The sequence below is a fragment of the Petaurus breviceps genome, unplaced genomic scaffold, assembly GCF_028583685.1.
Source record: "Petaurus breviceps papuanus isolate PSGF00001 unplaced genomic scaffold, PetGlider_PUasm1.0 37, whole genome shotgun sequence".
Classification (NCBI taxonomy): Eukaryota; Metazoa; Chordata; class Mammalia; order Diprotodontia; family Petauridae; genus Petaurus; species Petaurus breviceps.
The window spans coordinates 27899056-27914534 of NW_027186296.1; the positions used below are offsets into that span (position 1 = coordinate 27899056).

Here is a 15479-nt window from a genome sequence, read left to right on the forward strand (position 1 = left end):
AGAGGTTAAGTCATATCCCCTGGGTACACAGTGATATGATGTGAAGTCATTGATCAGTGCTGACATACTGCTCACAGTGAGCCATAGAAAAAATTAGCTTAAAAACCGATGCAGATCAAGTGGGATTACTGTAACAAATATCCTAGTCATTTCCCACTTTCTTCTAAATTACCTGGCTTCTTGATATTAGTTTATTAGAAAAATCCAGATAACTATCTGATTTTTTTTCCTTTTTTTCACCAAGATGTCTAGTATGAGCCCATAGAGTCCACACATCTATGTATTCCTAGGTAATGACAAAGGAATCAAAATAACCAGGTCAACATCTCTAATCCCTTCCCAATAGAAAATTGGCCTTTACCCCCTAGAACCATTTTGGACTTTGATGGGGCAACTTTGACCTTATCTTGCCCAGATCCGAGTCTCCACAGAACTTCCTGGCCATCTCTACTAGAAGTCTCTATAGATATATCCTTCTACCCGCCCCCAACTCCCCTTTATGCCATCTTTTCCTATAAAAATGCAAACTGCCTGAGGGCAGGGACTGTCTTTTTCTTTATATTTGTATCCCCTGATCTTCTCTCTGTCTCTCTCTGTCTGTCTGTCTGTCTGTCTGTCTGTCTGTCTGTCTGTCTCTCTCTCTCTCTCTCAAATGGAGTGGATTGCCATTTGTCTGGCTGGCTCTTCCTCCCTTTTTCCCCTCTCTCTTTCCCTGTCTCTGTCTCTGTGTGTCTATCTCTCTCCCCCTCTCTGCTGTCTACCTATTACCTAAAACATAGAGAAAACTAATGAGAAATTCAGCAAAATAGGTAAGTGCTATCATAAGATGTAACTGAAATTGCAACATTGAGCACATATGGAAAGCTAATTAGCAAATGTTAATGGATCTGGTAATAATAAATGGGCTGATCATAAAAGTTTCTTTATGTTGTAAAATATTAGTAAAATAAAAGCTGCCGCATCACTTTGATTAGAACCTAATTTTGTCCAGGTTTTAATTAATTTGTCTTAATAAGATATTAAATTAAATGTGATTCATAATACCTGTTTTCTTCACTTTAAATAAAATGGACAAAGTAAAAAAATCTAGATTTATGGAAAGTAACTTAGGTGGTTATTACTTTACATAAGTATCAATGGGTTCCAAGGTTAATTTAAGTAGAAAGAACCTTTTAAGCATGATTTTACTTATAAAAAACAATTAATTTGGGGTTCTCAAGGAATACGTTTACTACATAAATTGAGGCATTATTGCACAGTCAAGTCAGCATGGGGTCAAGGATGCATGGTTGCATTCCCAAGAGATGAAATGCCTCTCCTTTCACCCAAAAGCCTTCCTGTGTCATCCTGTTTGGTACGAAGTGATGATGGTAGTGGTAGTGGTAGCAGTAGCAGTAGTAGTAGTACTAATAGCAGTAATAGCAGTAGTAGCAGTAGTAGCAGTAGTAGTAGTAGTAGTAGTAGTAGTAGTAATAGTAACAACAATAATGGTAGCTAGCATTTATATAGCACCTACTATGTGTCAGGTACTGTGCTAAGCACTTTAAAAATGTTATTTCTTTTGATTTGTTTCTCACAACAACCCTGAAAGGTAGGTGCTATTTGTTACTGTTGTTCGATTGTGTTCGACTCTTCACAACCCTGTAGACCATATTGTCCAAGGGGTTTTCTTGTCAAAGATACTGGAGTGGTTTGCCATTTCCTTCTCCAGTGAAGTAAGGCAGAGTTAAGTGACTTGCCCAGGGTCATACAGCTAATCAGTACCTGAGGCCTGATTTGAACTCAGGTCTTGACTCCAGGTCTAGCACTCTATCCACAGAGTCACTTAGCTGCTCCCTATCCCCATTTTATGGTCAAGAAAATTGAAGCAAAAAAAAAAGAACTTCAGTGATTTGCTTAAGGTCAGGCTGCTAGTTAATATCTGAGGCCAGATTTGAACTCAGGTCTTTCTGACTCCAAGCCTAGCTCTCTCTCTACTGCACCAAACATGGTATATTTGTAAAGAGCTGGCCTCAGAGTTTGAAAGGCATGTTTCAAATGACAACTTTGGCACATCCTGACTGTGTGAATCTGAATAAATGATCAAATCCTTCAGTGCCCCAGCAAATTTAAAAGTTCCAGTTACTGAGCATAGGTGTCCATTTGAATAGGTGCTGGAAAAGGAGGGAATTTCCTCTACCAATTGTTACAAGAAATTAATTTTCATTTCTTTTTTTCTCACAATGGGGCAGGGGTTGGGAGGGAAAGAAAATAGATTTTTTAAAATTGTTTTTAATTAGAGAGGTAGAGGTCATTACAGATGTGAAATGCTGCATGCCCTTTCAGATGAAGTCACTGTTATTAGTTTTAATTAACTGTTGTACTCGGTTACAAGAGACCTCTAAAGAAGTGAGCGTAATCTGTAAATGTTTATAATGAATAAACAAAACATACCCATAAAACTTGCTTTAAAGGGCAAGAAAACGATCTGGAAATGACTATGGATGGGGCTAGAGAGTAAAATGGAGAATGAAGGTGTTTTAGAAACCTGGTTTTTCTGGGTTTCACTACATCCTTTCACTCATTAAGTATTAGTCATTACCTATGCCTGGGGGTCAAATCCATCTCATTATCTGCTAAACTACTGCCTGGGAGCTAAGAATAAGGTCAATGTTTTTAAAATAAAGTCGGACAAAGTTTGCTGACCTCCAGATTAAAAAAAGAGATGAGTCAAAAATTTGTCATGACTCAGTTAGTTATAGAATAAACTAGAAAATGGAAAAATTCAGATAAAATATTCCAGAAATTACATAATGTTAATATCATTACATTATAGCAAATAATTTAGTTAATTAAATGTTAATAAAGACACAATATTATCATTATATAATATTACAGAAATATGACAGCATACTGTTATGTTGTCTCCCATGAACCTCCAGGTTCTGATGCTCTGACTGTATCAAAAAAGGGAGAATTCACAACCTTATCAGGTCTTTTACCAATGCCAGCAGATTCCCTTTATAACATGCCACACAGGCTGATGTCACCACTGAGCCTCATATTCTCTTAATCAGGCAATTAACAGTAATTGATATTTACTTATATTACCCCATTACAAGCTCATCACATTGCAGGATTTTATGAGTACCCTGGTTCGTTCTCAGGGTATGAGTTGCCTGTCTTTCTAAGGTTATGGGGAAAGGCCCAATTCTTCGATCCAAGCAAAGAACCATCTGCCTGGAACTGGAGGCCTTGTTTTGATGACTCCAAGACTGTCCACTTAGACACCCTAGATTGCTAAGTAAGAACTATTAAATATTCCTTGCCACACCCTCCTACTCCCCCCCCCCATTTCAGAAAGGTCTTATGCCTTCTGATACTAAACAGACTGCAGTGAAAACTTTACAGCTGTAATGACAAACATTCGAAATGCCAACACAAACACCATAACTTAAAGTTGGCATTAAAAAGGTGCTAATACTTTTGACGGTACTTGTTAGGATTCTCACTTCATCTTCCCAGGGGTCTGGGACTTTTTTTTTTTTTTAAACATTCTGACGTTTGCCCCAAAGCACAGGACTAAAAAAAAAATTCTATTATCTAAACCTTATTCCAAGACCCTTTCCAAGCCCAGGGTCCTCAGAGCCCCAACTCTCAGATGAGTAGAACAGGTCACTTATTTTAATGCTTCCCACTGAAGGAATGTAATCCTCTCTCTTCGGCAACTGTTTCTAAATCATGCTGGTTCTGGTCAAAACTCCGGATTTGAGTCATGGGATAGTATGATGCAATATAAGGAAAACCAGATTTGGAGTCAGAAAGGACTGGGTTCAAGTCTTTTTCCTGATACTAGTTATGTGACTGTGGGCAAATCACTTAGTTTCTCTGATTCTCCATTTCTTCAGCTTCATGTAAAATGGGGATTGCCATAGTGGTTACCACACAGGATTATTTGAGATTCAAAAGAGACAATTGCTACAAAGTTCCTTCCCTGTAAATGTCTATTATTATTGTTATTGTTGTTGTTATTAATTTCGAGTAAAAGAGGGTCACAATTAATTGTAGAGTGAGCTGTGAATCTCAGCCATATAATCTCGATAAGTTTTCAAGACTTCTTGCTTACTATTTGTCTGTGGCCTTCCTGAATTGTGGCATCCTGGACTGAACATAATTCCCCAGACATGGATACCTCCCTAATCCTGTACACTATGACTCTCTTAGAGTGGTTTCGTATCTTAGAGATAATCAAATCCAACTCATTTAACAGATGAGGAAAATGAGACACAGAGGGTTTACGTGACTTTCAAGATCACATTTGAAAGTAAGTGGCTGAGCTGGAATTTGAACCAAGGTCCTGATGACAAATCTAACATCCATTCCACAGTGTACCATGCTTCCTCCCTAATTGTTTTTTTTTCTTAATTTGTGTATTCTCTTCAAATTATTCTGCTGACAATTCATAGCTTATTTTATCTTATTCTATGTACTTATGTTTGGGCAGCTATGCATAGAATACCAGGCCTGAAGTTCAAATTTGGCCTCAGAATTTTACTAGCTGAGTAACCCTGGGCAAGTTGCTTAACCCAGTTTACCCCTATTTCCTCATCTGGAAAATGAGCTGGAATAGGAAATGGCAAATCACTCCAGTATCTTTGCCAAGAAAACCCAAAATGGGGTCATGAAGACAGACACAACTGAAACAACTGAACGATAACCACAAAAACTGTTCTTATATATTCAAGGAAACATGGCATATTGGAGGAATAGCTTGGGCCAAGAAGACCCGAGTTCAAGTCTCACCTCTGATATATACTAGCTGTTTGATCCTGGATAAATCACTGAACCTCTCAACGCTCTAGCCAGTGCATCTTAAACTGTCGGTCTCAACCTCAACCCACAATTGAAGAAGTGCGAGGGGGTTGTGAGTGGAAAAAGTTCAAGAAGCCTGCGTCTAGCCCAGTGGTGTCAAACTCTAATAGAAATGAGGACTACTAATCCATTCATAAAGATCCCTGTAAGCCTGCTTATTGACTTAGTTTTAAATTGCAACCTGATTTGGCAGACTGTGGCACTTGACCCATACATTAGACACCTCTACTCCAGCCAGACTATCAATTTCAGAGAAGCTGCTGACCTGCCCATAACTAGTCCCTCTCCCTACGTAGAAGTATCAGTAGTATCAGAATCAGGGTAGAAGAAGTGCATAGATTAGCAATTCATTCTAAACAAGGATTACATTTTCCTTGCATTTATACAAAAGCATTTCAAAAAGACATTTATTGACAAGAAAAAACCTCATGATTAATACAGTATTAGACTGATTCCCAGAAAGAAGAGAAATGGATACTACAGAAAACAGTTATGGACTGGATGCCTGGTGACCCGGATGCCAAAGCTGTCTCCTGGTCACATGACTGATCCTTTATTTCCTCACTTGTAAATTGAAAATAATTATCTCTGCCCCTTTCCAGGTCTTAAGGATGTTGGGCAGCTTGAATGAGATTACATCTATGAAATTGCTTTAGTGGAAGTCAGCCTTAATTCCCAAGTTAGAGTATTTTCCTATCAGCCAAACACAGCTAAGTTGTTAATGTCTGAGATGCTTCTGATTTCACCTTAATATGAAACAAATACAGTAAATTGGACAGTTTCTAAAATCTCGTTCTCAAACCTCTAATACTGTTGATACTAGCTTCTTGATAGTTCTTGCTTTTGATTTCCTTTATATATGTGTTTTGCATAAATGATCCTAACTAAAGAAATTAACAAACTAAGGGGTTTCTTTGGCTTATTTGTCCAAAGTATTCCTAATGAAACACACTCCTCAAGAGATTAGCACAAAGGTTGGTGTGCATTTGGCCTAAGCAGAGAAGATGCACCCCACTGATCCATGCCTGGGCAAGGCCTCAGTACCAATGCAGAATCACATGTGGGCAGAGATGGTGGGTGAGGCACAGGGTGTGTCAGCAAATTAAATCAGAGAGCCTGCTCTTCCTGGATTGTCTGTCTTCTAGACATCCTCTAATAGTCTCTGCTGTGCAGCTGTTTCTAAAATAGGGTAGAAGAACTCATCTGTTGACAGGATCTGTGCTCACTAGTAGCTAGGCAGTGATTCTACCCTTTCAAGGGAGAATGAATGAGAAAGTCTTTATGGGACACTGCTAGAGCCCTCTAAAATATGAAGGGGATAATCAGGCATATCATAAGCATCTCACGTAGGACCGAAAATCTAGAGGATAAGTTCCGAACCTCAGATGCCATCTAGTTCAGCCTTCCTTATCTGACATATGAGGAAACCAAGACCTAAAGAAATTAAGCGACTGGCCCAAGGACACACATATAGTGTCAGAAGTGAGATATGAACTCAGTCCTCTAACTAAAGAGTTAAGGTTCTTTCCCTTGTAGCAACCTTTGTTGTATTTCCCCTAATTTGTGTGTGATAAATTAGTATCCCCTGGTGCCAACGTGGGATAAAAATGTTGGTGGAAGGAACTCTGGGTAGAATTCAATGATTCTCCTCTAGGAGGGCTTTTTCCTGATTCCCTCCCTTGTTAGTTTCCCTCTCCAAATCACTGTTGATTTGTTCTGTATAGCCTAGCTATCCATTTTATTAGGATAGGATTTGTTCTGTAAAATTTGGATTTAATCAAAAGGCCATACTCAAGGGTCTGGAAAGCCACAGGTTCCCCACCCCTGCGTCTAGACTAGTATACTTGTCTACAAATATGTTGTAACCTTTTAGTAGAATGTATGTTCCTACGGAGCAGGGATTATCTCATTTTTATATTTTATTTTCAGTGCCTAACACAGTGCTGGGTAGATAGTAAGCACTTAATAAATGCTTGTTAATTGACATTCTGATGCTTTTATTTTTTTCACTTTAAAATGTTTAAAAAAAAACAACTACTTATACCTGGGCTTCATAGAAGCTTAACAAGGCCTCATCTAATCATGTACCTGATACTCTCATCTGTGTCTCCAAGAAGCTTGCACATTTGATCACCTCTTGTTAAGCCATCTCTGCAGGTGGGCTAAACCAGATTAAGGGTAACCCTATAGGCTTCAACCCTGTTGGAGAGTTAGGGAGGTGTCTACCCTAAGCTCATGAAGACTTCCTGCAGTGGAATGGGCAGATGAGAACAATTTCCTCCAAAGGCCATGAAGGCAGCAGAAGCAGACTCTGTGGAGAGCTTAGAGCTTGGTCAGACATCAAAGACACCAAGGTCATTTACTGCATCGTCCTGCCACTGTACTTTGATGACTCAGTAAGAGAGAGTGAAGCTGATGACTTTATGGAACTCTGCCTCACTGAAATTCAATTCACACGCAAGTCAAGACATCACCCCTTATCATTGGTCCTCTTTGAAATAAAAGACAAACAATGATACTGATGCTGTCTCTGAAAGGTTTATTTACATAGTGTGGACTGAAAGGCTGGCAAAGACACTCTAGAACAGAATCACAGTCTTCTGGAAGATCAATCAACCAATCAACAAGAATTTTAAACACCTACTCTGTACCAAGCACTGGATATGAAGACAAAAACGAAATGTCCTTGCTCCAAAGAAGCTTACTTATATCCTAATAGAATATAAGAACAGAGGAGATGTAGGGAGCCCAGGATACAATCCTGGGGAGCCCAGGTTCTCTGGAATGACCCATATATTTTAATCTCTTATAGTCAGGAGATTTTTGCAAAATGGTGATTGACTTGTCTCTCCTTTTGTTTTAGCTGATACCATAGCCCTTTCAAGACATATTCAGAAATAACTAAATAAAGATTGTATTTCAGAATGGGTTCGATTCGAGGACACAAATACTTCATGGCCCAGTTACCTTGGCTTCCTGTAGTCTATACTAATATGCTACAATGAAAAAAAAAAAGGTCTATAGTAAAATTAGACATATCTAGGAGAATCATAACAGAATGATCTGAGTGAATGAATGAATAAATTTATGGAATTAATAACTAAATCACTACTCACCTCCATTCTTAGTCTCTAACTGACTTAATTAGATTCACTAAGCCCTGTATTTAATCCAGGGATAATTTTGATAATTTTTTCAGAGTAGGAAAAGTGAAGAAAACATTATTGGTCTGTGTCCATGGCTTGTCTATGCTTCTGTCCCTAACCTCATCATTCCACTGGTATCACCTTCCAGAACTTTAGAATCCCCAGGCTCTGCCCAGTGGCCTGGCACCATTGAAATTTGCTCAATTTCTTTCTTTTTTTTTTTTTAAAAGCAATCAGGGTTAAGTAACTTGCTCAAGGTTACACGGCCAGTTATTTCTGGGTGTGGTGCTGAGTATCTGAGCCCGGATTTGATCCAGGTCATCCCGACACTGGAGCCGGTGCTCTTACTCGCTGTGCTACCTGGCCGCCCCTCAATTTCTTTCTTGAACCTGGTCAGAGATGAAGTCAGGAAACAAGACTTGGCATTGCTTAAGCCAAGTCTTTATGCACTTGAGAATTTGCTTCATGAGGGAGTCTTATTCCTATAAAGAGTAGGAACTAGCCCACGGTCTAAAATTTAACATTCAGCATGTCACCATCGACTAAAATCAGCAAAAATATTGGTAGAAATGATTTATTTATTCATCCCTTCCTCTCCTTTTGCATATCTCTTCATGCTTAGATTGTGCCATCAGTCTCTTGACTACAACCAAATATATTCTGTATGTACCACATAATTACAAATTAGATTCAATTGTTCTCTGATTGTTTACTGAGTGTTAACTTTGTCTCCTTCACTAGATAAAATTCTTTAAGGACAGGGACCTATGACTTATATTTATTTCTCTATTCCCATAATCCTTAAGACCATGCTGTGTACACCAAAAATACTTATTAAATGTTAGATGACAGATTCAATAATCAAGGTGTACTGTTTTACTGTTGTTTCAGTCATTTTAAAGCCATATCTGCCTCTTCATGACCTCTTTTGGGATTTTCTTGGCAGAGATATTGGAGTGGTTTTCCATTTCCTTCTTTAGCTTTTTTTTTTTTTTTTACAGATGAGGAAACCGAAGCAAACAGGGTTAACTGACTTGCCCAGGGTCACCCAGCTAGTAAGTGTCTGAGGCTGGATTTTAACTCAAGTCTTCCTGTCTTCAGGCTTAGCACTCTATCCACTGTGCCACCTAACTGCTCTCAAAATAATAAAATAAAAGTACATTGCTTTCTCTGAGAATCGAGCTTAAGATCTTCAGATTATGAGACTCATGTTCTGTCTACTGAACTAAGAAGACATTTGTTGTTGTTTAGTTATGTCTGACTCTGTGTGACCCCATTTGGGGTTTTCTTAGTAAAGATACTAGAGTGACTTGCCATTTCCTTCTCCAGCTCATTTTACAGGTGAGGGAACTGAGGCAAACAGGATGAAGTGACATGCCCAGGGTCACACAGTTTCTGACGACAAATTTGAATTCATGAAGATGTGTCTTCCTGACTCCAGGCCCCGTGCTCCATCTATCGCACCACCCATCTGACCACCTTAATGTACACAAAGCTAGCATTAATAATCATCACTGACATTTAGAGAACACTTTAAAGCTTGGAAAGCACCTTATATACACTCCATCATTGGTACCTCACAATGTCTGTCAAGTTCAGATTACGGTTATTGTTATCCCTACTTTACACATGAGGAAAGTGAGGAAGAGAGCAAAAACGAGCTTTGTCTGTTAGCCACACAGCTAATAACAGAGGAAGTATTTGAACCCAAATCATCCTATCATCCTGTCTTCAAGTTCGACCCTCTACATTGTACCATGCTGATATGTGTAAAGTCAACAACTAAGAGAATATCTGGCTGGTGTTCATGGAGGAATTAAGTGAGTTTCTTGTTCAGAACACCAAAATGCTTCCGAAAGTGTGTGCGTTAAATAAATGGGTATATACTTGTGTCTTTTGTGTGAGTGCCATTTTACTTAGGGATAGAAGGATGGGCTACATATGGCATATGCAAAGTATTTTTAAACGTCCTAAAATCATGGAAAAATGACATCACTTTCAACCTCAAGAGACTTAAATTCCACTTACCTACAGGAATGGTCATCCCATGAATCTTATCTGCCCAGCCTGCATAATACCGAAGGGTTTTGATGACACCCTGCAAATCCACATAAAAAGCTTGAAGGAATGGTTTGCCACCATTTAATGTTTCCATGGTCTGTATGGGGGAAAAAGAAATGAAAGAAAAATCAGGCGCCTCTACATTCACCATCCAGTGTCACACAAAAGTAAAAACAAAACAAAGTAAAGGCTCTGACAGCAAAGATTATATAATATCTGCTAAATCAAACTTCCAGGGAACACTGAAGATTTTTTTGGTAACGTCTAGTTTTCTTTCTATTGGATATTTATGAAAACTTCCATGATTTCCCACCAAAAAATTCGACATAATTTAGTTTTCTTAGGCGGCTAGGTGGCACAGTGAATAGAGCACTGGCCCTGGAGTCAGGACCTGAGTTCAAATCTGGCCTCAGACACTTAACACAAAAACTAGCCATGTGACCTTGGGCAAGTCACTTAACCCCAATTGCCCTCCAAAAAGTAAAAATAAAAAAAATTTTAAAATAATTTAGTTTTCTCTTTCCCCCACAAAAAAAAATCCATATCCTTTAGATTTTTAAGCCAGAGATAATAAGTGTTTGAATGGGAACCTAATTTTTAACAAACACAACATCTCTATAATCAATAGCAAAGATGATAATGATGTAAGTAGTACATGTAAGTAGTTAATGATGAGAGCTAGCAGGGGGTGGGGACTCAAAGACCCCATAAACAATTTGAATCTATTTAGAAGCATGAGGACAAGGGACTTTTAGGGAACTAAGGAGAATATAAAATGTTCTCTACGGTTGCCAAGGCCTCTGCTGTGAATAGATCTGTCATACTCAACTAATTTACTTATTAAAATCAAATTTAAACAAGATCTCCTCTATGGAAGCACATACAACCAAAGGATTTAAGTTTCCTTCTGTCCACCATTATATTACCAACAATCTTTCTACTAATTCTAATCTTGGGAATGAAAATACTCCAATCAAACAATTTTAAGTGATCATCCCATTATCTAATGTAAATGGCTGCAGGCTGGATTAAACATACAACAAAGGAGAGAATTTTTAAAATGGAGACTTTCAGACAAGAAAGGTGAAATTACAAGTCCAACTTTAATGAGCGTGACAGGTAACAGATAGGATAAAAAACATGTATCTGCACATACACATAATTTCTTCTTAAGGATATTTTTATAGTACACATTATTGGGAAAATTATTTTAGTGCTGACCAAGATGTAATGAAAATGTGCTCTGTCTTCACATTCTCTCATTGGAATGAAAAATGTTATTACTGACACAGTAATTTATTCATTTACAATGTGGACAAGATGGTATTCATTTTAAATATCACATTACTTAACTCTGCATGTGTTAGCTCACAAGAATTACAAGGATCAGGACAAACCATATCCCACTGCTTATTAGTTCTTCTTTATGTAGCCCTTGGGATGGGTTTAACATTCTCTAAGAATTAGTATGCTAATAACTAAGATCCACATAGTAAAGTGTAGAACCACCGATTACACAGAACTTGTGAAGTCTCTGTTGACTATTGACACCATCCAAACTCACTGTATAATTGTTAAGATGGCACCACACTCTATGTTGTATTGACCTAGGTAGAGTCTTGGACCTTGCCACGGCTCAAGGTCAGAGAACTCAACTATTAGACTTCAATGACTATGAGATCTACTTCTCAGAAAAATGATCAAAGACTTTGTATTTCTATTGCATTCATTCCAAATCCTCTAATCCACAAGCAGGTCTGCCATAGGAAGGACACAAGTTAGGACATTTCAGTTCTATACTAAAATCTAACTGCAATAATCAAGTATGATCCTGGCTATAAACATCACATGTGTAATTAACCTAATGCCAACTAGCCAATCTACAAAAGATCTACTTTTGACTTTTATGGAGAGAGAAGTTCCCAAAGGGGTTGTTGAAGGTTGAGGCATGAGCAATGCTAATAAAGTGATTATGAAAACCTAATAGTCCTGAAAAAATAGAGGTTCTGATACTGAGTAGATAATTTAGCCTCACAATCTTCCTCGCACTCCTATTTACTGCTCAGTCATTTTCAGTCATGTCTGACTCTTCATGACCTCATTTGGGGTTTTCTTGGCAAAGATACTGAAGTGGTTTGCCATTTCCTTCTCCAGATCATTTTATATTTTATATCTTTGATTATACCAAAATAGGCTCTGAAATGACCTTGAAAAGCTGCATCAGTAGACTGAGGCTATCTAGATGAACATTAATACAGATAAATATAAAATTTGCCCTTGGATTCAAAGAATCAACTATACAAATACAGGGTGGGGAAGACATGCCTAGAAAACAATTTGTGTGGGAAAAGACTTAGAAAATGAAATGGAAGAGGTAATATGCATGTGTGTGTGTGTGTGTGAGTGTGGGCCACATATGCACTTTGGTCAGACCATATTTGGAGTATGTCCTAAACTGGGGACAATTGATGGATTGGACTATATCCAGAGGATGATAGCCTAGATGGAAAAGGAACTTGAAATCATGTCATATGAGAACTGGTGAAGGAACAGGGGATATTTGAACCAGAGGAAAAAAAGACTTAGGGGGAATCAAATTGGTAGTTTTTAATTATGTAAAGGGGACTATTACGTTAAATTAGAGATTACACTTCTTCTGCTAGCTTCACCAGGGCAGAACTTAGAGCAATGGCTGGAAATTTTTGTTTAATATAAGGGAAAACTTCTTAATAATCAGGAATCCACAAATAACTAGAGACAAAATCAATGCTCTATAATTAGGAGATAGCAAGACAAGTTGTGGTCCATTCATATAATAGAATATCACTGCTGTAAGAAATGATAACTCTGAAGAGCAAAGAGAACCATGGGAAGACTGCCATGAGCTGATGAGCTGTCAAGTCAGCAGAATGAGGAAAGAAGGAATTTTCTTTTGTTTGATGACAGAAGAAAGTCGCTATCAAAGGAAAGTATGGACTGATCTCACAAATTTGTCTTCTCTCCGTGAAGAGGCTCCAGTTGGTTGACCGTGATCAACTATCCATCTTCAAGGCCATTCCAGATAATCATAGAACAAAATGGCTCCCTTCTCATAACTCAAAGGTAGTATCAACATTATAGCATCTTAGAGTTAGAAGAGGCCTCAGAGTTCATCTAATCCAATCCCTGACCAAATCATGAGTTTCATCTATAGCATATCTGGCAAGTGTCTATTCAAACTCTACTTAATTACCTCTAGTAATGGGAAGCTCACTACCTTTTAAGGTAGTCCATTCTGTTTTGTTTAGCACTGATTATAATTTTTTTTTTATTGTCTACACATGGGATAAGCCTGTAAAACTCTCTTGATTCTCCTTGAGGGTCTGAAATTGTAACTTGGTACCTTATAACTAAGTGAGATGAGAATTGCTAATCTGATACCTCCTTCATCACCTGATTTCATACAGCCTCATTTGTCCCAGGGGAGCACCTCTCTTTCCCCATGATCACCTAACACTCATTCATTGCCTTTGTCCCAGGCCTCCAGTTCCTTATCAGATTTTTGAAAAGACAAAAAATCTTTCAGAGAAATATGAGAATAGAAATATCCCTGGCGGATTTCAATATAAAAAGGCATAGGATATTCTTAGGCTGCTTACTGAAAGAACTGCCCTGTCTCTTTCCACCAAGTCTGCTAGCTTGTCCAGGAGACGCCCTCGCTCCGAAGCATCCATTCTTCTCCACACGGAGCCTAGAGAAAAAGCCAGGCGTGCTGCCCTCACAGCTTTGTCAATGTCAGCCTGTCAGAGAGAAAGAGACATGATTGCACTGAAGTTTCCCTTTATTATATAACACCCCATATTAAGGAAGAATGATCTAGTTTCCTGAGAACTATATTGACTGTCAGCAAGGATACCACCCAAAGGTTCTAGACCACTTTTTATAAACTGCTAGTATACAAATGGGCATTGGTTCCTATATTTAATTTCAGAAATCCTTAATTCCATAAACTTTAATCACTGACTCTTTCTTCCTACATTGGATTCCTCTAACACTCAGCTCCCTCCTTCTCTTTGGCTCCCTAGCCCTGGCTGGCCCTTTGGATGAGAAGAGCCACAGTTTAGAGGGTGAATTGGTCTGTAGTAGATAATTTTAGCTTACCAGTCCACAGTGTAGTCTAAGTTGGCAAACACTATTCTTGGGAATATACTTGGTCCTTTACTTTTGAGGGGTAGTTATCTCACCGGAAGTATTCTTTCAGCAATGTCATTACCTTATCTGCTTCTTGAACTTCACACAACTGCTCCCCAGTGGCTGGATTGTAGACTGGAAATACACGCCCACTTTCTGAGTTCTGCCATTCATTGTTGATGAAAATCTAAAAGGACAAATATTTCTTAAATGTTTATGAAACTGCTGTTAAGATGACTGCTTAGTGTGCAGTGGTATATAGTAAATCATAGAGTCACAGCATCTATGAGTTAGAAGGGATTTCCTGGGTCATCTTGATGACCACCTTCATCAAACTCAGAGAACCCACCAAGTACAGCAATCCTGTGCCCACCAAAAAAAAAATTAGAAGAGATGCTATAGTAGGCACACAGATAATAGTGAAAAGCTCATAGTCAAGGAACAGACAAGGGAACACATTATAAAAAGCTACCATAAGAACTCAAAATTTGGGAACTCACAGAAGACACATGACACAGAAAGACAAAATGGTAATGTCTGATCAGCCACTGGAAGGAGAGAATAGTAAGGTGAGATGTGGTTGTCAGTCTGATTTCTTTAGAGAATCCTACAGATAACAGCTGATGGTAGCTGTTTGTAATAGGAAACTGGCAGGAACACACTAATCGCAGGTGAAAGACACCTGAACATGTAGTACCAGGTGAGAAAGAGAGAAAGGTAGGAAAGTTCACTTTGAAGCTTTGTGCCCAAATACTTGGCAGTTAGAGTTAGTAGAAAAAAAAATAAAAGAGCTTAGGGTTTCAGTTTCAGCAAATATGGAGGACAAAAATAGTGACTTGCAGAGACTGCTACATTTGTGTTCCTTCCAATGACAAACTACACATATTCAGAATGTAAATTGGTTGACCTAATAGAGACAGTGAAGGGGCAAGAGGAACAACTCCTGAGGGATGCCCCTTTTTAGTTTATCAGGGAGAAGTGAAGTATTTTTTTAAAGAATGGAAGAAAAAGAAGAAAAGAAACTTGGAAATGCAGGAAGAAAGAGGAGAAGAAGGAGAAGGAGAAGGAGAAGAAGAAGAAGAAGAAGAAGAAGAGAGGAGAACAAGAACAAAAAAAGGAAGAACAAGAACAAGAAGAAGAAGTAGTAGAAGGAGAAGAAGGAGGAGAAGGAGAAGGAGGAGGAGGAGAACAAGAACAAAAAAGGAAGAACAAGAAGAAGAAGTAGTAGAGGGAGAAGGAGGAGAAGGAGAA

The 15479-nt window shown here is 38.4% G+C and overlaps 1 protein-coding gene across 1 annotated transcript in view; it reads right to left on the minus strand.

Moving 5' to 3' along the window:
* ALDH1A2 (aldehyde dehydrogenase 1 family member A2) overlaps positions 1-15479 on the minus strand; it is a 116301-nt gene that overhangs the window by 63112 nt on the left and 37710 nt on the right. Inside the window, exons 2-4 of the mRNA XM_069098148.1 lie at positions 14311-14415; positions 13697-13837; positions 10026-10155 (exon numbers count right to left, since the gene is read on the minus strand). Coding sequence (XP_068954249.1) covers positions 10026-10155; positions 13697-13837; positions 14311-14415 — 376 coding nt within the window. The remainder of the gene's footprint in view (positions 1-10025; positions 10156-13696; positions 13838-14310; positions 14416-15479) is intronic.